At 38.7% G+C, this 23958-nt stretch overlaps 1 protein-coding gene across 2 annotated transcripts in view; it reads left to right on the top strand.

Moving 5' to 3' along the window:
* Ctnna3 (catenin alpha 3) overlaps positions 1 to 23958 on the top strand; it is a 1666920-nt gene that overhangs the window by 1587019 nt on the left and 55943 nt on the right. For both annotated transcript variants that reach the window (XM_060369423.1, XM_060369422.1), the window contains exons 16-17: positions 15526 to 15631; positions 23245 to 23379. In XM_060369423.1, coding sequence (XP_060225406.1) covers positions 15526 to 15631; positions 23245 to 23379 — 241 coding nt within the window. The remainder of the gene's footprint in view (positions 1 to 15525; positions 15632 to 23244; positions 23380 to 23958) is intronic.

Genomic DNA, 23958 nt, shown 5'->3' with positions numbered 1-23958 from the left:
TATAGGGCAAAATTGGGTTTAATTGACCTGTAGTCTGCTTCTTTTTGAACTTTATCTAGCTGTGAGTTTATGTATATTACTGATTTTTGCTGGAATGGGAGCTCATACTCACTACTACTCCTGTACCCAATGTTTGCTATGTTCATCGACTACCAAATAGTCCATGGGAAAATAGTTCTGTAGTTTGTAAAGTGCTTTGCAATGAAGACTTGTTATCGTGCATAATATTAAAACTTCTTTGAAATCTAAGGTCAACGCCTTCTTTACCCTGCAAGGAAACCAAGATGTGCCTCCATATCTACTCCGTGGAGTGTGAGGCTAGAATGCAATAGGGAAGATGAGGAAAAGTTTACAGAGAATGCATCAAGAGTGGAGAGAGGCAGTGTAGTGCCACATGTCAAAAGGAATATGGTGAACTTGATGACAGCCTTGGAGGTGGGAAAGGAAAAGAAGGGAAAGGAAAAACTGTATCTACTCTATTTGTATCTGCAGAGGGGGAGGAAGGATGTGTCCAGGAAGGAAGCAGACAGAAGCAGCAGCAGAGGAAATAGTTGCTTTGGGGAAGGATTTGAAAATGGTCTACATGTGGCAAAAACTCAGCAGAGGTCTCTAAATTGAGCTTTTACACATTTCAAAGCCATGGACTAAACGATGCTCTGTAGTGAGGCAAGACTATTCAGTCTGTCTAACATAGGCTTAGCTGAGGAACTGCTATTTCCTGGCCATAGATGAGGCCAAATTCTGAGGCAAACCAAGAATTGTCTAATCACAGTAAATAGATAAGCTACAGTTAAAAAAAAATGGTTGGCTATTACCAACCATTTTTAGATATTCAATATGAAACCTAGTCTGTGGGAGTTAAATTCCAGTAATAGTTCCAGATAGAAGGGTATGACCTCATGCATCTCAAAATGGTCGGATAGGCACCTGCCTTTGCTGCTTTTGTTCAGTTCTCTGTACTCAGAACACTTCCCCCCACACATACACACCACGTTACCATTTACATTGCACAGAAGGTGAACATGACATTTGAAAAGAAAATTAAGTCAACACTTACATTTGATGGTTCTTTGGAGACATGATGTGTGGGGAACAGGCTGATCTAAAGGATGTTGAAGTCAGCACTCAGGAAACACAAGGGAATCTGCTTTTTCCTACACTTCAAGTATTTTCCCTGTTTCATGAAAGAATGGCCTCATTTAACAAATTAGCTGTTCTTTTTTCCTGTGCATTCTCCTTATTATTTCTATTATTATTGCTGATATCTTTGACAAGGTTTTCTGGGTTTCACTTTGGATTTCTCCATTGTACCCTAGTTCTTTTCCATTCTCAAAAGCCCCTAAAATCATTCTTAGCAACCGCATCACAGGAATAACTGCTTTTGGTTGTTTTGTGACTTATATAATCCTTCCTGTCAGCATCTAAAATGAGGAGCAATAAAAACTTGTCCTTACGATCACCCCTAGTCTCTATTTGGAACTAATTTAGAATGAGAGAATAATATATAATAGATGATTATAATGTTGAGAGTTCATGCATATTAAAAATTAGAATAAAAGCATTTTTAGGATATTCATCTGTTGTCTAATTTTAGTTATTCAAAGATGATTATCCTTTGAAAATTTGACCTTTCACAAAAAAAAAACCTCAAAAGAAATAACAGGTTTTATTTCTTATTTCTTCTACCCCTTCTGTATGTATTCTAATTATCTTTTCATTGACACTGCCTAAAAGAACCAAAGATACTCAATAAAAGTCCCAACCATGAAGCTTATTTCCAGTTTGGGTATAGGAATAAAATAGTTTATTGCCTGAAACAAGTATTTTTGAAAGAACTTTGATATGATATGGAAATCCATGGTTAATTTTGCCCCTGTTTTCTTTGCCTCAGAATGATCTAGGAAATTCGGGAGGTCTCTACCTAACCAGCTTCAGTCTAATTCAAGTTAAAACATGGTTGTTTATAACTAATTCTCAAGTAGAAAGTGGTAACTACAGACTGATGTACAGTTAAAATGCTAGGTCTGTTCAGAAAAATGACATGTTCTTATGTCTGCCTTGGGTAATAGAAAGGGCCTAACAAAACCCAAATAACAAACGAACAAAACAAAACAAAACACTTTGCTGTGAGTTTAAATATTATTTCCCCAAATAGAGATATACTGAGTTGTGCTGGAAAAAGAAAATATTAAAAAGCTTATTTGTTTTCATTATCTAAAACATTATATATGTTCTCACCAGAATTATATTCATAAATGACATTTATATGTATTTTATAGCTTATATAGCTAACTGGATTTATCAATGATATCATCTCATTTTGACTAAATTATCACTCCTTGTCAATTATCTCCGTTTAGAATCACCTCAGAGATCGAGGAAAACCTCTGGGAGTGACTTTGAGGGAATTTCTGGAGGGCATTAATTGGTGAGAGTTGTAACTGAAATGGTGCAAAAGAAATACCCAGCTAAGTGCTGACACCCCGCCATTCCCTTCCCCCTCCTCTTTGCCAAGAGGTAAAGAGTGTCCACAACTACACACTCTTGTCTCCAAGAGATCGTGCTGAATGCATGAGGGCAGGCAGCCATTAGACATACTTGAAGCCCTGAGCCTATCAGTCTTCCCTCCTTACATTCTTTCTCGGGGATTTGCTCATACCTATGCAAAAGAATCACCGAGATAGCCTTCATGAACTGGGACTTATATGTTTTTTTTTTTTTTTTTAAGAAACCATGGGTTGTGGATAATTGAAAGTCCAAGTCATGATTTAAATATTGACAGCTTCTGTATTTCTAGAAGTAGATGGCAACCAGTCAGAAAATGAATGAATAATAATCTAAAAAAAAATGGAGAGAAACATATCATTAAAATCTACTGCCAAAGAGACAGCCTAAAATAAGGATTACATCCTTAATACCAACTTTATGTCTCTCATAAGGGAATACTGATAGTTTGGGGATGTTGTCATTAGTGAGATATTTAAAATATTGTTCATCATTACTTGATTTGTTTATTTTTGGGGGGTTGTTTTTGGATTCATTTGTTTGCTTGCTTGGTTCATTGGTTGGTTGGTTAGTTGTTTCTTGGTTTTCTTGAGACAGAGTCACACTATGTAGCCTTGACTCTCCTGGAACTTGATATGTAGAGCAGGGTGGCCTTGAACTCTTAGATATTTGCCTGCCTCTGCCTCCAGAGTGCTGATATTAAAGGTATAAACAATAACACCCAGCTTGATCCCCTTGTAATTTATTTATGTATTTTATGATATACTGTCACAGTGGAGATACCTGTAACATATAAAGGTAATGTGCCACTCATTTCTTCCTGTACAGAATAGACTATGTAAAGGCCCCAGGAGCATAGCTTAGATAAAATCAATAATGTTTTACTCTCCTGGAACTAAACTTCATTGGGAAGAAGGAACACTTTGAGATGTAGGCTGCTAGCATAAGAAAATTATGGAGCTGAATACAGTACTGCAAAAGTCATAATTTCAGATTTTAGGAAAATGTCGACTTTGCCTATTAGAATGAGAGACTTATTTCATACCAAAGAGTAAGCTACTGATATAAGCCCTATGAACTTCCCTCCAAAGAAGTCAAAGGGATTCCTAGTTTATTCAGAGTATCATTCCCAACATTTCCTGTTTGTTTCTTTTAAATGACCCTGCTTCATTGAGATTGATGTTTTATGACACAGTACATATTTTCAAAGTACAACTCTTGGTTTTAGAAAAAAACAGTTTTAGGCAATAGACAAGGGCAATCATCTCAATTGACTTTCGAATGCTCACAGCCCATCAAATTTTCAAAAGAATGTTGACACAACTCTGAGACCAATTTTCAGAAAGAGTAAACTGAATGAAATAAAACCCCAAGAGCAAAATGATGGTTGTTCTGGGTACCCCTGTGGCCCAACATCTTTATCTGTGACACATTCAGAATCATAACAGTGAGCCTCATCTTGAAATAAAGAAGAGAAACAATGAAAGAGATGGAAGAAGGGAGTAAAGGAGTCAGGAAAGGTCATAGAAGGGGATGGAAGGGAGAGAGGATGAAAAGAAGGAGGCTAAGCAGTTGTTGCTAAAGAAGTATTGCTGAAAATCTTGAATAAATTCTCATTCTTCTCATGATTCACACAGATCATAAAAAAATGGAGTCATCAACAGAAAGGGCAAAGATAGTGACCCTTTTGACTTCACCCTTCAAGTTGGCCACACCCATCATCATGTTGGTGAAGACAACAGTAAATTCCACAACATGCTAGGCACCAACATCACCCCATTTGATACTGGTGGGATCTTGTTTCTGGAGATGGCCTTCCCTTTGATGTCACTTTTCCAGGTCTCAGCTTTGACTATGCCGTGAAACTTGCTGTACGTAGAATCATACTGGAACATGTAAACCATGTAGAGGAGGTCAACGAAGGGATTATTAATGGCAGCAATATTCACCTTGCCATAATTGAAGGAAGATCTGTCTGGCAACCATGTGTCCAATACAGTGAAATCTGTTTACTCCTGCCTTCACTGTTGTGTCTCAGGGGTGAGGCTGGCACTTCTCAAAAAGGTACATCTGTCTTTGGAACCCAGAGGAACAGAAGACGGCATGACAGTCAGGAGGCTACCCTTGCATCTACTGATGCAGCTAACGCTGTTGGTAAGGTCATACTAGAACTTAATTGGAAAGCTCACTGGCATGTTTTACCAGTTCTTCCTACCCTAAATTTGTCCACTGTGGGTCTGGCATGCAACCTGGTGAAAGCTGCCAAGTATGATGGCATCAAAGAGGTGGTAGATCAGGCATCAGAGGGTCCACCAAAAGGAATCTTGGGATACAGTGAATACTAGGTTGTCACTTATAACTTTAAGGGTGAACCTTTTTGTTTATCTTTGATGATTAGGGTGGAATTGCTTTCAATGACAACTTGTAAAGCTCATTTCCTGGTATGACAACAAATACAGTGACAGCAACAGGTTGCATAGGCTACATGGCTTCCATGGAATAAGAATCGATGGAATGCTCACCCAAGCAATTATTTGAGAGGAAGAGAGGTACCCTCAGCTACCTCTCTGTCCCAAGTTAATCCCCAACATTTATCACCTTCCCCATAGTTTCCATCCCATTCCACAAGAAGAAGGGGAGGGACTTGGGGAACCCTGCTTTCTTGAATACTATCAATAAGGCTCACTACAGCCACCTCCCCTCAAACTGTATGTATGTTTTCTTACATTATATTAAATAAGTAGCTATGCATTGGTCCTGAAAAAAAGGCTAAACTTTTAGTAATAAATTATATAATAAAGTATCTGAATTACAGTAACAATTTCATCCTTTTAATTATGACCTTTAAGAGCTGTGGAGATGACTTTAGCAAAGTTCTGGTCATGCACTCATGTGGATGAGTGTCTAATCCCTAGACACATAGCTGTTGTTCATGTGCTGGGCCATGGAGTCAGAAGATTCTTGTGTACTTGGTGGTACTAGTTAGCTAGCTTATCAAAATTGATGGCTTTGCAGTCCTGAAGATACCTGATAAAACAGGATCAGATGAATGGGGAGGAGGTCCCCCCCATCAGTGGACTTGGAAAGGGGCACGGTGGAGATGAGGGAGGGAGGGAGGGAGGGAGGGACTGGGAGGGAATGAGGGATCGGGACACGGCTGGGATACAGAGTTAATAAAATGTAACTGATAAAAAAAAATAAAATTAAAAAAAAAAACAAAATTGATGGCTTTGAAATTTATTAAGAGACTGGTCTCAAAAAATTGTGTGAAGAATGATTGAGGAGGACACCCAACATTGACAACTGGACAAGAACTCACACACATACGTGTGCACACACATACACACCAACTTATTCTACACCTTAACATTAACTCTGAGTCACCTTATAATAACTCGACAAAGTATATAACTTTCTTGAATGCAGCAGTAGTGACAGAAGCTCATGAAAAGAATGTGCATAAAACCATGCCTTAAGTCATACTCAATCTTAATAACTCATTTGCTAATAGCATACCTACAGTGCACCAAATTTACTAAAGCTATCACTTTAGCTGATAGACGAGGGGTAGAGAGACTGCAGAAAAGATCAGCTGGTTGGTTCTGAGCCTATCAGTAAGGAGTGGCTCTGGAAATCCATCAGATCCTTGAATCAACCATGAAATCCTCTATTAATTGTAATAGTTCTTGATTAAGTCGGTGGCCCTTTGCCTCTTTCTTTCCTCATCTAAATCTAAGCATAACATCATATAGTGACTAGAAGTCATTCGGTAGGTTTTGAGAAGATAAGAAGCTAAATAATAATGCCTAAGTTATATTATTTTCCTAAACTGAAAAATAATTATTTTCTGAGACAGTAAAATGTATTCTGATATCAAAAAAGAAGAATCAGCCTGTTTATCACAATAGTTTAAGTGAAACTGGAAAAAAATGCTCAGGCTCTATAAAAGAGTTTGTACATGATTAATGCTGAGTCCACTGTCATGAGGAAAAACAGAGTCTCCCCATCAGAGTGCATGATTGTATGTGCAGTACACTGGCTTTGATTAATGTGCACACTCAGAGAGTAAGGTATAGAGGTGAGAAAAGACCTGTTTTCAAGTGTTAGAGCTGAGCACAGATTTTCTGTTATCTGAAAGGATGTCCATGAATAATGACTTACAGTACTTTGAAGGAAGTGTGGGAGGCATGGTGGGTTATCTTCTCTCTATGTTAGGGAAGGCACAGAAAATTTTCCTTATTAATTCTTACCTCTCACTAGCCTGAAGAACCACCACTGAGAATCCACTCTATCCTGTATTTCACAGCTTCGGTAACATGGTGCTTTAAAGTGAATTTTTAAAAGTATTTCCAACTATAACACTATTTCTGAGTGAGCCCTTCCAGTGTGCAGTGGGTATCGTTTCTAGGTGTGTTATGGAAAGGCACTTTCATCTCCCATGAGTCTCGAAGAATAAATTAGTACAGACAATAGTCACAACAACAATAAACATTTTCTCTCCATTTCCCCCAAATAGACTTATCCCTTGTTGTATTACACTGTGCTATATTTTGAGGGAGTCTGTCAATGATGAGTAGCACCTAGTCAACAGATAGACACATTACATTAAGGTTGTATATTGGGAAGAAAAGCAACACACACACACACACACTGTGTTTCTGAATGATCCTGGTTTGCCCATGTCTACGAAGCTCCCAACTCCATCACCTTCATTGATGTGAACCACCAAGGAAAGAACTATAAGTAGTACCTAGCAACTAGTTTAGAACAGGGGAATCCTTTCACTAACATTAGAAAAATGTCGGACAAGTTAGAAAAGAGTAAGCACATAAAGAAACACCTCATAGGAGCCCACTGGATAGCTGATTATATGTGAACTTGGAAACAGGTGGCTTTCTCATAGAGGGCAACTTTCACTGCTTGGTGGTAACTCTTGAGGACAATGGCAGGCTTATTGATGAGCACCCAACATGCCTTCTGCCAGATGCCAGTGAGTATCATCTGATGTGGGGAAAGTAACTTTACAAATGGGTTTGTATTAAGATTTTTGAGATGAAATGATTATCTGTTGGTTTCCATGTTGCAAAGATCTTTACAAGAGGGTATAAAAAGAGAACAGATAGGCCGTAATATGATGAAAAAGACAGACGTTGTGACATACTCTGAACACAAAAGAACTGCAAGCAGGAGTCTATATGCTGTCAACTAGACTCTGAAAAGAGGTCAAGTGTGGATCTTTAAGCAGAGCTTTGAGAAGTGACAAGTTCTGCTGAACCTTAAACTTCGGTGTAATGAAATATTCTTTGAATTCCCGACCCCCCTGGAAATGTACAGTAATAAATCTGTGATGTTTTAAAGCCCTTTGGTTGCTCTAAGTTGGTGACGGTTTGTTTCCATGGCAGTAGAAACAAAGTACGGATATTGTGTGGAGGATTATAAGAAAAACAGCTGACAACAGAAGTGGAAGCACTTTTATGAAACAGAGGACGCTGTGACCAATATGTTGCATATCATGTGCCCACTCCAGTGTGTCTCTGAAAGTGGCACCACCAGCCTAGATCAGTAACCACTATTTCCATCGGTGTTAAGAGCCACTGCTAATGTTTAGGTCTTCAATTATGGTCTAATAAACTACGCTGGTCAGTCTCAGATCCCAGAATCTAAGGCCCAGTTTATCTATGAACCAGAAGCCAACTGGGTAATAATGGTGACCTTTCCCTTTACACATGTTTACCCATATATAAAACAAACCAAACCAACCAGGCAGAAAATAAAGAAGAAAAGGAAAAATAAAGGGAAAAAAACAAACAAACAAGAAGTTACTTATTCCATTAGGCTTGCAGTTGCTGCATATGGTTGGAAAACGTGGTTTTAAGAGGACCCTCCTGAAACAGTGCATGGGAACCTCTAATTCTGGGATTTTCCTTCACGATACCTAAAATATTCCATCAGGATTTTCAGTGGGATTCTGGTGCATGTGTGGAAAACACCCAGGATGTTTCCCGGGGACACATCCCAAAGTACTAATGGCTTGTGAGCCTCGTCGCTCAGATCAAAGTTACCTGTATTTATATGCTTTGGAGAATAGTGGAGAAACCTCGAACTACTAAGATAATATTCTCTGTAATGAACTTTGGGAGCTGAATGGGCGAGGCCAACCACAGAACATGCACAGTATGTGGTTACAGAAGTACTTAAAACATGAATAAAAATAAATAAGTTATAAACTATTGCCATAGGAAGCCTTCACAGCCCACCCAGCAGTACTGCATGTAAAAACTAAATGAAACCTTAAGCAATACGATACCTGTAGAGAATGATAACCATGGGGTTACTCAAGGTATTTTCTGTACAAATTTAACAATTTTTCCCCTTAGGGAAATCTGGAGAAATTTATTGTGCATAAGGAAAATATCTAGTTACTTGTCTATCTGAATGGCCTCTGTTTCTTTCACAATTTAAAAACAGACTTTGTTAAAGAATTGCTTTCATTTAATTCTAGTTTTGCCCCTTACCCTAAATGTTTAGGTGTTTTTATTTATTTATTTTTTTTCCTGACCGCCAACTTCGTGGTGTCACATATTTTCTAGGATTTGGTATAAAACTAAGAGTTGAAGAGAAACTGGGGAATTGAAGGTGCTGAAGAGATTTATCTGTATTAAATTTTATAAATTTATCTGCATTAAATTTTATAAAAACTTGGTGGATTTTAGTAATGGGGTCTCTACAGCCTGAGGCCCCGTCTGTTTTTATGTGCATGTACATGTGTCTGTCTTCCCCTTTCATACACACTAACGCTAATAACGAAACAGTGATGGCACCTTAGAGTAATTATTCATTCCTATGAATTTTATCAGTTTACCAACACCCAAAACAACAACAACAATACTTTTTGAAATTTGGGATGCCATTAGTAGACAGGAAAATAAAAATAAAGAAATCAAAGAACTATGGCCTTCTGAAGGAGGATCAAGCCTCTTTGTTAGGGTTCTCCTTCTTGTTTAGCTTCTTTAGGGCTATAGATTGTAGTATGTTTAGTCTATATTATATGACTAATATCCATTTATAAGTGAGTATATACCATGTGTGTCTTTCTGCTTCTGGGTTACCTCATTCAGGATGAACTTTCCTAATTCCATCCATTTGCCTGCAAATGTTATGATTTCCTTGTTTTTAATTGTTGAGAAGTATTCCACTGTGTAAATGTACCACAATTTCTGTATCTATTCTTCAGTTGAGGGACATCTAGGTTGTTTCCAGCTTCTGGCTATTATTAAAAAAGCTGCTATAAACATAGCTGAGCAAATGTCCTTGTTGTATGATTGAGCATTTTTTTTCTTTTTTGGATATATGCCCAGGAGTGGTATAGCTGGATCTTGAGGTAACAATATTCTAATTTTCTGAGAAAGCACCATATTGCTTTCCAAAATGGTTGTACAAATTTACATTCCCACCATCAATGGAGGAGTGTTCCTCTTTCTCCACAACCTTTCCAGCTTGTGTTGTCCCTTGAATTTTTGATATTACCTATTCTGATGGGTGTAAAATAGAATCTCAGAGTTGTTTTGTCTTGCATTTCTTGGATGACTATGGATGTTGAACATTTCTTTAAGTGTTTCTCTGCCATTCAATATTCTTCTGTTGAGAATTCTCTATTTAGTTCTATATCCTATTTTTTAATTGGATTACTTGGTTTGTCTTACTCAGAAGAGCAAACAGGACAGACATCAGAAGTAGGAGAAGACAGGGAACAGGACAAGAGCCATCCAAGAGAACCTCTGAAAGACGCGACCCAGCACAGTATCAAAGGAGATGCTGAGACTCATAGGCAAACTTTGGGCAGAGTACAGGGAATCTTATTAAAGAAGGGGGAGATAGAAAGACCTGGAAGGGACAGGAGCTCCACAAGGAGAACAACAGAGCCAACAAACTAGGGCCCATGAGGGCTTGCAGAGACTGATGCTCCAACCAAAGAGCATGCATGAAGAGGACCTAGATCCCCTGCTCAGATATAGCCAATAGGCAGCTCAATCTTCATGTGGGTTTCCTAGTAAAAGTTGTAAGGGCTGTCTCTGACATGGACTCTGTTGCCTGCTCTTTGATCACTTCCCCCTAAGTGTGTATGTGTGTGGGAGGGGCATTGCCAAGCCACAGAGGAAGAAGATGAAGGCAGTCCTGATGAGACTTGATAGGCTGGTATCAGATGGTAGGGAATGAGGGCTCCCCCTTTTTGAGAAATAGGGGAGGGGAATAGGAGGTAAGAGGGAGGGAGGGTAGGAACAGGAGAAGACAAGGAAGGGGGCTACAATCAGGATGTAAAGTGAATAAATTATAAAAAATAAATTAACAAAAAAGAACCATGGCCCTTCAGCCAATACAGCTGAAAACGTAAGACATATGTTCAGCCTAGGCACAAAGCCATATCTATTTCTTTTTTTGTAATTGCAATAACAGACAGGGAGAGTCAATTATTAAGAACAGAAATTATAAAGATTCTGTTTTGTGCGTGATAACGATCATTTTTCTTATTCAACACTGTGTCTGGTTATGAAGAAGAGACTAGACTTACTTCACCTATCTGTGTGAATAATTCATCTAAGGTTTCCACTGCTGTTTTGTTATTGATGAGAGAGGGACTGTTCATGTGTGTGAACGCAGCGATCATATGCCGTAGCACACGAAGGGTTACAACGCTGGTGTCAGCCCTCAGCTCCCACCTTCCTTGAGACATGCCTCTTTTGTTCTCTAACATTGGCTACATGCTAGCTTGTTCCTGTATCCACTTCTCTTTTTTTTTTCCAAAGGAATGCTGGGATTGATATAGGTCTAGAGTTATGTTAGTTCTGCTAACTCATACTGAGGTCTTCATGCTGCACAAATTTTGACAGATAAATTGTATACAAGATGTTCCTTAAATATACACGTGATGTAGGGAAACAAAGCAAGAATAATTTCACATAGTCAGTCATTAGGGAGCTCTCTTTCTCAATGCTTTCCATGTTGGTTTATAGATAATTATTTTGATCGCTTTGTATTAAAAAATTTTTCAGGCCTCTGGATTCTTTAAATATATACAGCTATTTCACTTTCTCCCTACTCTTCCCTTGGGTGTCTTTCTCAATAGGGCCTAACTTTGTGATTTAAGGCACAATTTGCTGACAAGAAATCGGGAGGATCCATTATGAAGATAAAGGCTGCAGACAAGCTCTGAATGCGTCCCCCAATTTGAAAAGCGTTGATTACATAGCACGTTTCAGGCTGAGAATGCTAGAAATTTGTCATAGTTTCAGTAATTGTAGCTTGGTCTGGCAGCTTGGCATGATAAGGAATCATTTGTAAAATGTGTATTTTCTTCGGCACTCAGATGGAAGCTTGCCAGGCAATACATCTAATTAAGAATGAGGGAAAGGAAGTAATTGTGGTCTGCCATCATGTATTATCATTACTTGAAGGTACCAAAACGTACTGTGACTTTTAAGATCATGGTCTCATAGCAAGGGGTATATTTGGAGCTGGAAGTAATTTCTCCTTTATTAGCCCAAGGTTTTCATACGGGAACATACCTTATTTTGCAAATAAGGATCCATTGGATGTACTCTGTAGATATAACTCTTTGTGTATTGTTTAAGCTACAAGAGCCTTGGCTGCTCTCCTTACAAACAACCTTTGTCCATTGTTTAAGACCTTGAAAATTGATGCATTGTCTTTTGGGAGCTTAGACAGCTTTATTTAAGTTTGACTTCCTCTGGAGAGGCATCGAGATAATGAAATGCAATTCCTTTCCTGAACATAACCATGTACATAACTTCTAGTCCTCCCTGATGCACAAAGCAAATTTGATAAGAGCAATTCAAATATTGTAACAATTAATGTTGATTTTTTTTTTTTTTTAAGTTTCTAAGAAACCTATGTCAGCAGTTCAGGCGTGTGGGGATAACCATTTCTGAGGCAAGATTTTCATTGTGTTACTTGCACTGATATTTTTAAAGTTTTCCTTGCTCGTTTTTTAGAAGAATTCTTGCTTATAGTAGTTTCTAAAGGAACTACAGAAAAGATGAACTGAAAGGGCTTTGGGGTACGTCCATAGCGGACATGCGCTGTGGTGTTCACCTTACAGGTGCAGGAGTCTTGGGTTGCTTAGCTTTGTATGAATTTGCTCTCTCTCTCTCTCTCTCTCTTTCTCTTTTTAATCACAACATAAAACTATTCTTCGGGAATCAATTTGTTTTTTTAATCTCTTTGAAAAAGTCTATTATCCAAAACAACCTAGAGAGAAGGAAAAAAAAAAAAGGTATTTGGCTTCCTTCCCAGTCACAGATTGAGTGAAGCCAAGGTAGGAGCACAGCGAGGAAGGAGGCTGGAGGTGGCAGCTGAAACATAGACCACAGAGGAATGCTGCTCACTGACTGGCTTCCGCAGCTTGCTCAGTTTGCTCTCTTACACAAGCTCAAAACACCTGACTGGGAATGATAGCCACAGAGGCTGGGCCTTCTTTTTCCAAACATCGACCAAGAACGTGCCCTGTAGACTTGCCTACCTGACAATTTGATAGAAGTATTTTCTCAACTGGAGTTACCTCTTCCCAAAAGACCCGAGTTTGGGACATGTTGACACAAAACTAGCCAGAACATCGTGTGAGTTAGTAAATCTATTTCTCGAATATCCGGCGTACTTTGCCCTTCTGTTTCTATCATCACATTAAAGCTAAGTTATAGCTAAGACACAAAGATTCTCCCTCCCCACCTATCTGCATTTTGACTTGTATAATCAAAACCGTCCCCTTCTTGCCCTCCCTCTCTCACTGTTACTCTCACATTGCTCATTACTCTTCCCTCCCTCCTTATAAATCATCACAGACTAATCACTCTTCTTAATTGCACCTTAAGTGCTCATTTTCTTCGAGGGACAAGGATCAGCATTTAAAGGTCAGCCCTTGGGAGCCAGTTTCCTGGTGCTCAGTGAAGGGCGGGATATCGGAGGGAATCAGACAGTCACCCTTGCTCAGGAAGCCTTTCGTCTATTTATCTTTCAGGATATAGAAAAAGCATGTCTTTTAAAATCTTAGCGCAGGTGTACACTGCTCATGTGACTAGCAAAGAGCTAGAAATTCGAAGATACCTGATTCGTTTTAGCATAATATGCACAGAGAAGTATCTGTTCTCCTTCTCCTTTTGCACCAAGTTCACCACTCACTAAAGAAACGAATGGAGCCTTGCAGAAATATAAGATGGGCATACCATTCTTATCTTCTTACCGTGTGAGATCATGACAGTGATCTTACATTTATACAACTGTGTCAGGAGCCATATTTATCTTGAAGCTGTAACATGTTTTATTTTCAAACCTGTAGTTTACTGAAGGAAATATTTAGGGAATGTTGGAGAAATAAACTCAGGTAATCCTTAGAAAGTGTCTGTTGAATGCTACCCCTGTCCCTGCAGATGAGGGGGCACAGACTGAAGACACACAGGACTGAGCGTTTCTTTGCTGTTTCATCTTTTGTTCTTCTTTAGGAAACAGTCCAAAATGATGTGAATGTAGGTTTGCACTAAAACTGTGACATGATACTGTCATTGTTTGTTTGTTTGTTTGTTTTACCTTACCCTGGGGAGTGGGGGGCAGGAAACTATATAAGTGCAAAAAAATATATAGATTTAGGGGAAAATGAGAGGAACAGTAAGCATGTATTTGCACATACAGGTGCTAATGCCCAGATGAGGTTCTCAGGACCCACTCACTTCCTGGGATGCTCTGAGTTTGGCACCACATTCTCCTCCTCCGTCCCAGTTCCTCTCATGCTCAGTTTATGACATGAAGAACTCATCAGTACACAGCTGAGAGCAAAAGACAGGAAGCATGACAGAAAAAAATATGTACAAGATCAGCTGCCTCTGCCCCTCACCTGGGCAAAGCTGGAGAGGTGGCCCTGGTGGCCCTGGTGGCCCTGGTGGCCCTGGTGGCCCTGACCAACCCCAGCTGTGAAGTGCTGTAGTGTTCGTGGTGGTGATAGTCCTGCAGAGCCAAAGCTGCAGGTTCTCCATGACACAGGGCAACCACAGAACGTCCATGCGGAGTCCCTGTGAGGATCCAGTATTGATGGTGTAGCAGACGCCCGAGGTCTCGAGCCAGACCAGTGACTCATTGCAGTGAAAATCTCAAGGAAAGCTGATAAGGGCACACTGGGTGATACTGTGATACACCACAGCTTCCATGATAAGATTTTTTTCTTTCTTTTCTTTTTTTTTTTTTTTGTTTGTTTTCTTATGGGGGCAGTTGCAAGGGCAGAGAGTGGATATGGAAGGAGTGGAGGGATGGAGAGATGAGTAGGCCTGGGATGCACGGTGTGAAATTCACACAAAAATCAATAAAAACTTTTAAAATGTATGAGATCAGTTAAAAGAGAGAAATAATAAGCAGCCCGACTTCTCAAATTGCAAGGTTGAATTCCTACGTCTTGAGTATAAATAATATTTGCATCAGATACCTGGGTCCACCAAGATATATCTAAACTGAGTCTTATTATAATAAAACAAAACAGGGAATAAAGTCCAATGTTATTCATCTTCTTTGTATTATTGTCTAAATTTTGATACCATAGGTTTTTTTTTCCTTTTCAGACTATAATCAAATATATTTTGAGTATATCCAAGAGCAACAAAGTACATAAGAATAATTGCTATTGATCTGGGTTATAAATCTGTTAATTATGTGAGTGTAAATATCTATCTATTGGGGCTGGAGAAGTGGCTCAGTTGTTAGTGAGTATTTGCATTCTTATAGAGGACCTAAATTCAGTTCTCAGATCTCATGTAGGGGAACTAACACCACCCTATAACTTCAGATCCAGGGGAGCCAATGCCCTTCTCTGGTCTCTGTAGACACCTACACTTACACACACACACACTCACACACTAAAATGACAATAATAAAAATAGATAAACTATGCATTTATATATATTCATTAAATCATATCTACTTCTATATGCGCCAGTAAAGCTAACATGTATTATTTATTTTTAGGGGGAAAGGGCCACTAAAACATACCACTGATGTAATCTATGCGGCTAAACTGATATCAGAATCAGGATCAAGGATGGATATTCTCGCTCGGCAGATTGCTAACCAGGTGAGCAGCTTATAAATAGACACAGGAAAGCTTTTGCTGTTTGCTTTCCTCTGCTTAATTATTGACTAGAGAAAAGCTGGGTGACTACTTTTTTTTTAACCTTATTGAATACATTTGCTTTGTATATTAGAGTTTCAAAAATGTATAACGTTATAATTATGCAACTTGTGAGACAATAGTTATGGGAAAGTATAATTAGTTTCACAGAATAGTTATATATTTAGCTTTAAATATACTTTATTTTTAAAATCAGCTTTATCAGATTGAAATGAAGCAAGTTTCTTTTAGCTGACTGTAGTGACAGAATGGGTGTTTCTCTTTTCCTTCACATTGTCATTTATTTCACCTTTTCCTTCTAAAATGGTAGCTGTTTGACGTCAACACATTGCAGCATTACTGGGACAATAAAGTAAAGATGTCAACTGTAGGAAGCACTTTGGGAGGACTGGTATTTCTGCACACCATTTCATTTCCTTGATATTTTCCCAAGTTTTAAACGTATTTTTTGAATTAAATTAAATTTAAAAAAATTAAAACATAAAAATTTTTTGAAGCAGTGTACATATAAAGTTATGTGTATAATGAGAAATTAATATTTCAGGCAGGAATGTAATATGAATAAATTTAACTTGTATTTGTTATAATATTTAACTTCATAGTAAATATTTCTTCAGAATAAATATTTTACATATATGCCATATTATGCTTTATTTATATAGTGAAAGCAAATCTTTATTGAGATGCTTTTTAGTGTGATTGCTGCCATCCCATTTCTCTCTTCATACCTACTCTGTTGGAGCATGAAAAAATTTAATCTGATAGATAATATATTTTTGAGTTTAATAGATAACAAACAAATGAGAGAAGATTCAACCAGAGAAAACTAATTTTAAATTTCTTGAGTGTGCATTGTTTTTATCAACAGCTTGCTGCTTTAAACATTATAAAAACTGTACTAATCTGCTATTTAATGTAGATTGAACGTTGATCATTTAATAGTCCAGAAGCAGGCCTGGCACTCAGAGAGTTTTAGACTTCAAGGACTTGAGATTTCTGATTTTCAGAGTATTTAAATTTGCTTTAAAAATACCTGAGACTACCCCAAATTTGAAGTAGTTCTTGTCCAAACATTTCAGCTAAGAGTTACTGACGACACAGCACTTAGCATTTGTATCTAAGAACAAAATTTATTATCTTGAAATATAGAATTTTCTCACATAACAAACAAATAGAACAAGATATTTTTATTATAGTTTTTTTTAATATTAGTTACATTTTGTTAACTTTGTATCCAAGCTGTAGCCCACTCCCTCATTCCCTCCTAATCTCACCATCTCTCCCTCATCTCCTCCCTGCCCCTTTCCAAGTCCACTGATAAGAGAGGACCTCCTCCCCTTTCATCTGACCTGGTTTATCAGGTAATTTCAGGACTGGCTGCAAAGTCCCCCTCTAAGGCCTAGCAGGGCTGCTCCTCCGTAGAGGGGAAGGGGTCCAAGCGCCAGCCATTGAGTTCATGTCAGAAATAGTTCCTGTTCCCCTTACTAGGGTACCCACTTGGATACTGAGCTACCACGGGCTACATCTGAGCAGGGGTTCTAGGTTATATCCATACATGGTCCTTGGTGGAGTGTCAGTCTCAGAAAAGACCCCTGTGCCCAGATATATTTAGTCCTTGTGGAGCTCCTGTCATCTCCTGGTCATACTAACTCCCCTTCTTTCATATGATTCCCTGCACTCTGCCAAGATTTGGTTATGAGTCTCAGCATCTGCTTTGATACACTGCTAGGTAGAGTCTTTCAGAGGCCTTTTTTGGTAGGCTCCTGTCCTGTTACTTGTTTTCTCTTCTTGTTACTTGTTTTTTAACTACCACAATTCTGAAGCAATTTGAAAATAAATAACAGAAAGCTGGTGAATAGAACAGGCTTCCTGACCCCACGGTCATGTGTTTTTAATTCCTCTACATGACTCTATGATTTGCTATGCCAGCAGATGCTCTAAATTAGATGATAAAACCAAAACCATATACAGCAGGAAAAATACAGAGAGTTGTTTAGGTGCAGACGCAGTGCCCCCTCACAGAGGGAGGAATGAACAGAGGTCAAATGAAATACGTCACGCGGGGAACGAGCCTGGTGAGGTGTCCAAAGTGTGCCGACCACATCCTTGTAACTTTGTCAAAACAAGTGTGTCTAGGTTGTCCGGTGAATACCCCCACTCAGTCATGACCACGCTTATGAATATCTTGATTGAGGGTTGTTGAGGAACCGGCCTTGTGGTTTTCTTGTGATTCTCTGAAGTCTTATACAGGGAATGCATAGACATGACCTATGAAACGCCGCCTACGCCACCACAGCCAATGGATATGACCATAAGGTTAAAGAATAAGGTGACAGTTAGTTCTTCAACAAACAAAACCAAAAGTTATTTTGAAGGAATGCTATCCAGAAGAGATGATTGTTCATCGGTATGAATGAATTAGAGAAAACTTAACACCGTAGTTTATGATTTTTGTTATGCTTGGCTTGAAATTCTGCAAAATGGTATTACCTGGATCTGACTGAAATGTTGTTGTGGGTGCTGAGTATCATGACTGAAATGTTGTTATGGGTACTGAGCATCATGACTGAATGTTGTTACGGGCACTGAGCATCATGACTGAATGTTGTTGTGGGTACTGAGCATCATGACTAAAATGTTGTTACGGGTACTGAGCATCATGACTGAAATGTTGTTATGGGTACTGAGTATCATGACTGAAATGTTGTTGTGGGTACTGAGCATCATAGTTTTTAAAAACTGGGTGTGGTACTTTCCAAGGAGGAAGAACCTAGTGAGCATGTTCTTCCCGTCAGGATGAAGCAGCTGATGGGTGCACCTGTCTTCATCAGATGAAGATAACTATGTTTCAAAGCTTGATCACTGAATGCCATTTCATACCTAAGTTATTGAAAGCAGCATCCTGCAGTAAAATCTATACGGAAATTACCTACTGTCTTTCCCTGGCTTTTTGTTTTTTTTTTTTTTTTTTTTTTCTTTTTCTTCTATTTTAAACTGCCTTTTGTTCCTTCTTGTTTCCTTTCAGTGAATTACAGTGTAATTTTCATTAAGAGGATTGCAGACTTCAACTGGTTAATTCTTTATTCAAAATATGATAAATACCATTCATCTCAACTTCTTTTACCATCATATCTAGTGTCTGCTTTGCTGAAGATCATGTGTCTGCCAAGCTTTACACGTACCTGTTCTGTGTAGCAGGTGGAATTGTTTCTGCAAAGAAATATATTTGCTTCCTTTATTGATTACTATGGATTTTGAATGCAAGTTGTATGTCCTCATCTTGTACACCTCAATTGGAGAGATGTAGCTCAAAGCATTTAACAGTATGGAATAGAACAGACATCTCAGGAGCTTCCCAACCATGCCACATCTTAGTAATAAATTAGTTATCCCTCTATACATGAATCCCATATGCACCAAATCAGTCACCTCCAACTGAGTTTGGCACACATAGCCATTTGACAGTATATGTATATTGTATCCATATGTGTATTGTATATCTTTCCTTGTATCCATTATTTCCAAAGCAATACAGTATACCATCTATTTTTGTTTTTAATTAATTAATTAATTTATTTATTTATTTATTTATTATTTATTACAATATATTCACTTTGTATCCTGGCTGTAGACCCCATCATCTCTTCCCAGTCACACCCACCCTCCCTCTTTTCCCCCTATGCCCCTCCCCTAGTCCACTAATAAGGAGGGACCTCCTCCCCTTTCTATCTGACCCTTGCTTATCAGGTTTCATCAGGGCTGGCTGCATCATCTTCCTTTGTGAACTAGCCAGGTTGCACCTCCCATGGGGGGGGGAGTTAAAAGGCAGGCACTGAGTTCATGTCAGAGACAACCCTTGCTCCCATTACTAGGGAGCCCACTTAGAAACCGAACAGCTAATGGGCTTCCTTTGAACAAAGAGTCTAGGTCCTCTCCATGGATGGTCCTTGCTTGAAGTATTGGTCTCTGTTAGGCCCACTTATTTTGGCTCTGTGTTCTCCTTGTGGAGTTCCTCTTCTCTCCAGGTCTCTCTGTCTCCTCCTTCTTCCATAAGCTTCCCTACACGGTACATTTACACAAAGGAATACTAATCAGCAATTACAAACAAGGAACTCATGAAATTTGCAGGCAAATGGATGGATCTAAAAATGATCATCCTGAGTAAGGTAACCAAGAAGCAGAAAAACACACATAGTATATACTCAGTTATAAGTGGATAGTGGCCATATAATACAGGATAAACATACTAAAATCTATAGTCTAAAAAAGCTAAATAACAAGGAGGGCCCTAGGGAAAAGTCTGAAACCTCATTCAGAAGGGCAAACAGGATAGATATCAGAAGTAGGAGAAGACAGGAAATAGGAAAGGGGCCTTCCACAGAGGGCCTCTGAAAGACTCTATCCACCAGGGTATCAAAGGAGATACTGAGACTCACAGCCAAACTATGAGCAGAGTGCAGGGAATCTTATGGAAGAAGGGGGAGATAGAAAGAAATGCACCTACTGTTCAAAAACTATTTACATTGTGTTAATTAATTATATGTGATATAGATATATTTAAAGTTTACCAGGAACGTGTCTTTAGGTTATGCACAAATACTTTGGCATTTTATTTAAGATGAACTGAGCAGTTTTGAATTTTGGTATCTACATGGGTTCTAGGATCTCTCCTTAATAGATAATAGAAGATGAGTGTCTTAGATGAATGCAGATATTCATGAGGGTTTTGATGGTTTTTCATCTAACTGCTAAAATTTATTTACTTAATTGGCATGGGGCAGGACTCACATACCACAATGTACATGAGCAGTAAGAGATAACTTGCAGGACTCTGACCTGTCTTCTACCTCATGGATTCTAGGAATTGAACTCTGATTTGTTGGCAAATACCCTTGCTACTGAACCATCTTGCTGGTGAATGTTCATCCTGTCTTTTAATTTGTAAATCTATATAATTTGATTTAAAGGTTTAAATAACATCTTATAGTTATGGAAATAAACATGTATTTATTTTAATACAGATGAAAAACATGTAGAAAGTGAAGACCTCTGACTGTATCATATTCATCGATCGTTTTCACAGATTTTCTTTTCAGTATGATTTAAAAACCACATGTTTTTATACAATTCGGTTGAAATCATGCATGAAATTTTAAAATGCTGAGTTTTCAGCCTTCAGCCATTGAAAAATTCCCCCCCCCCATTATTTGAAAACATTTTAAATTATTTGATTTATGCCTATGTGCTTGTCTGTGTAAGTGAATGCCCCAAGTCTGTGGGTACCTGCGAAAACCAGAAGAGGGTGACACATCCCCTGAAACTGGGAGGAACCGGTGGTTGTGAGTTGCCTGGCATAGGTTTTAGGACATGAACTTGGATTCTCCCCAAGAACAGCAAGATCTGTTAACTGCCGAGCCATCTCTCCAGTCCCTGAAAATACTTTGAAATGACGCAACGTCACAGTATTCAGACAGGCATTCCTAATTCCCCTTCCAACGATTTTGCATTGTTTTTATTTATTTATTTTTTTAATTTTTTAAAGTGCTGTAACAATAGATTTATTTGTTTATGGGTTTCTGTTTTCATGTCAGTGTTCCCTTGAAAAGTTACTAAGCAATAGAATTAAAGCGAGGAACATACATTTTAACCCTCCAACTTCATTGGAGAGACAGCACAAAGGCATGTCCATATCCTGAGACATTTGCCCTGAAATGATAAAGCTCAGGACTATTCTTTTAAGACTTCACTGTAGAAAATAAAGCACCAAGTGGGACTGTTCTTGAAAAAGAGGTTTTCTACATTCGCACACATTCCTGTGTGTTTCCTGCCCTGCATCTGCAAATGTCATCTCAGGTGGAAATAATTTCCTTTATCTGCACCAGCCAAGAGCATTTAAAGCTGAAAATAATACAACATTATATGCTTTGCTGCAAATTTGGTTTTCTCATGCAAATAATAGTTGGCAGACAGCAGAAAACAATGCATGCAGAGGAGTAATCTTGTACTGATCCTGGTGATGGGATAATTGCGTATTAATATTTCCCCATGTCTACCCAAAGATATAATCTGAAGCCTGCTAAACTTGTCATAATTTTGAAGGCTCTTTATGCATTTCTTCATATCTGTTATTTCCTGTAACAAGTGCTTTGCCCAAACTCAATGATTACAATCGAAGAACAAACAGGCTGTTTGAACAGGAGCTTTCCAGTGAAGCATATGGGCCAAATCTTGGGCTAGTCTAGGGAATGGGGCTTGGGAAAACTGCTGCCCTGTCAGGTTTCCATGGTGATGTGCCCACTCTGACCTGCCTCTTCTTTTTATATATATCATGTCTTTTTATTTAGTTTTATTTACGTATTTATTTACTAAAATTTATTCATTTTGTATCCCCACTGCAGCCCACTCCCTCATCTCCTCCCAGTAACACCTACCCTCCCTCTTCTCCTCCTATTCCCTTTCCCTAGTCCCTTGATAGGGAGGCACATCTCCCCTTCTAGCTGACCCTAGCCTATCCTCAAGGATGGCTGCATCATCTTCCTCTGTGGCCTGGCAAGGTTATGCCCCACCATTCAATAAGGCCATTTGCACAGCCATGTTCATAGCAGCTTTATTTGTAATAGCCAGAATCTGGAAACCACCTAGATGCCCCTCAACAACAACAAAAAAATATATACAAAAATTGTATATTTATACAATGGAATACTACTTAGCCATTAAAAATAAGGAAGAGGGAACAATTCAGAAGCCTGACACAGAGGACCTCTGAAAGGCTCTGCCCTGCAGACTATCAATGCAGATGCTGAGACTTATGGGCAACCTTTGGGCAGAGTGCAGGGAATCTTAGGAAAGAAGTGGGAAACAGTAAGATCTGGAGAGGACAAGAACTCCACAAGGAGAGCAACAGAACCACAAAATCTGCCTACAGGGGTCTTTCCTGAGACTAATACTCCAACCAAGGACCATGCATGGAGATAACCTAAGACCCCTGCACAGATATAGCCCATTGCAGTTCAATATCCAAGTAGGTTCCATTGTAATAGGAACAGGGACTGTCTCTGACATGAACTGACCGGCCTGCTCTTTAGTTACCTCCCCCTGAGGGGGAAGCAACATTACCAGGCCACAGAAGAAGACAATGCAGACACTCCTGATGAGACCTAATTGACTAGGATCAGAAGGAAGGAAAAGAAGAGCTCCCCTGTCAGTAGACCTGAGGAGGGGCATGCATGCAGAGGGTGGAGGAAGGGAGGGATTGGTATGGGAGGAGGGAGGAAACCACAGGGGGGATACAAAGTGAATAAGGTGTAATTAATAAAAAATAAAAAAAATAAGGAAATCATGAAACTTGCAAATGGTGGGAACTAGAAAAGATCATCATGAGTGAGGTATCCCAGAAGCAGAAACACACACACAGTATACACTCACTTAGAAGTGGATATTAGACTTACAATATAGGATAAATGCTCTAAAATCTGTACACCTAAAGAAGCTAAACAACAAAAATGTGCCTCATCTTTATTTTACTATTTCTGTTTTTATCTCTGGTGCATTTGCAGTGTCCAGACCCACCGTGCAAACAAGACTTGCTGGCTTATCTGGAACAGATTAAATTCTACTCTCACCAGCTGAAGATCTGCAGTCAAGTTAAAGCAGAGATCCAAAACCTGGGTGGCGAGCTCATCATGTCTGCTGTGAGTGCTGCCTGTCACTATTACACACAGGAGATACCAGAAACAGAGTGGCCATGATGCCACCCACCGCAATCTCTCAGATGAACTTAGCACAGGACAAACTCGGTCACACTTAGCATAAAGTACATGCAAACAAACAAGCAAGAATACTTTCCAAGTTTATTTTAAAAAAAATGTTAAATCAATACTTTTTTTTTTTTTACTTCAGAGATTATGGAATATATCATCTTTTGGATACTACCTGGATAAGAAATACTTGGTTATATAGAACAGTTTTCAGGCCTTATAAAGAATATTGAGGGAACTCTGAATTGAGTTTCGTAAAGTTTTAAAAGAAGTGAATGTAATATTACATATCCATTCAATTATTTTATTGCTATTAACTAAGCTTCATTTTCTACATACTTATTCTTATAACTTAGGTTCTGATATTTTAAAAATATTCATGCGTAGTTTTTGAAATTGAGTATTATAAATGTTTTTAGGTTAAAAGAACTTGCATAAATTTTTTGGTGGCTTTGAGCTTCAATCTGCTTTTAAATTACCATGGTAGAAATAATGTCTGGTGGATTTTGCTCA

This window comes from Meriones unguiculatus, chromosome 16 (assembly GCF_030254825.1).
Source record: "Meriones unguiculatus strain TT.TT164.6M chromosome 16, Bangor_MerUng_6.1, whole genome shotgun sequence".
Lineage (NCBI taxonomy): Eukaryota > Metazoa > Chordata > Mammalia > Rodentia > Muridae > Meriones > Meriones unguiculatus.
This window is presented reverse-complemented; position numbering and strand designations above follow the sequence as displayed.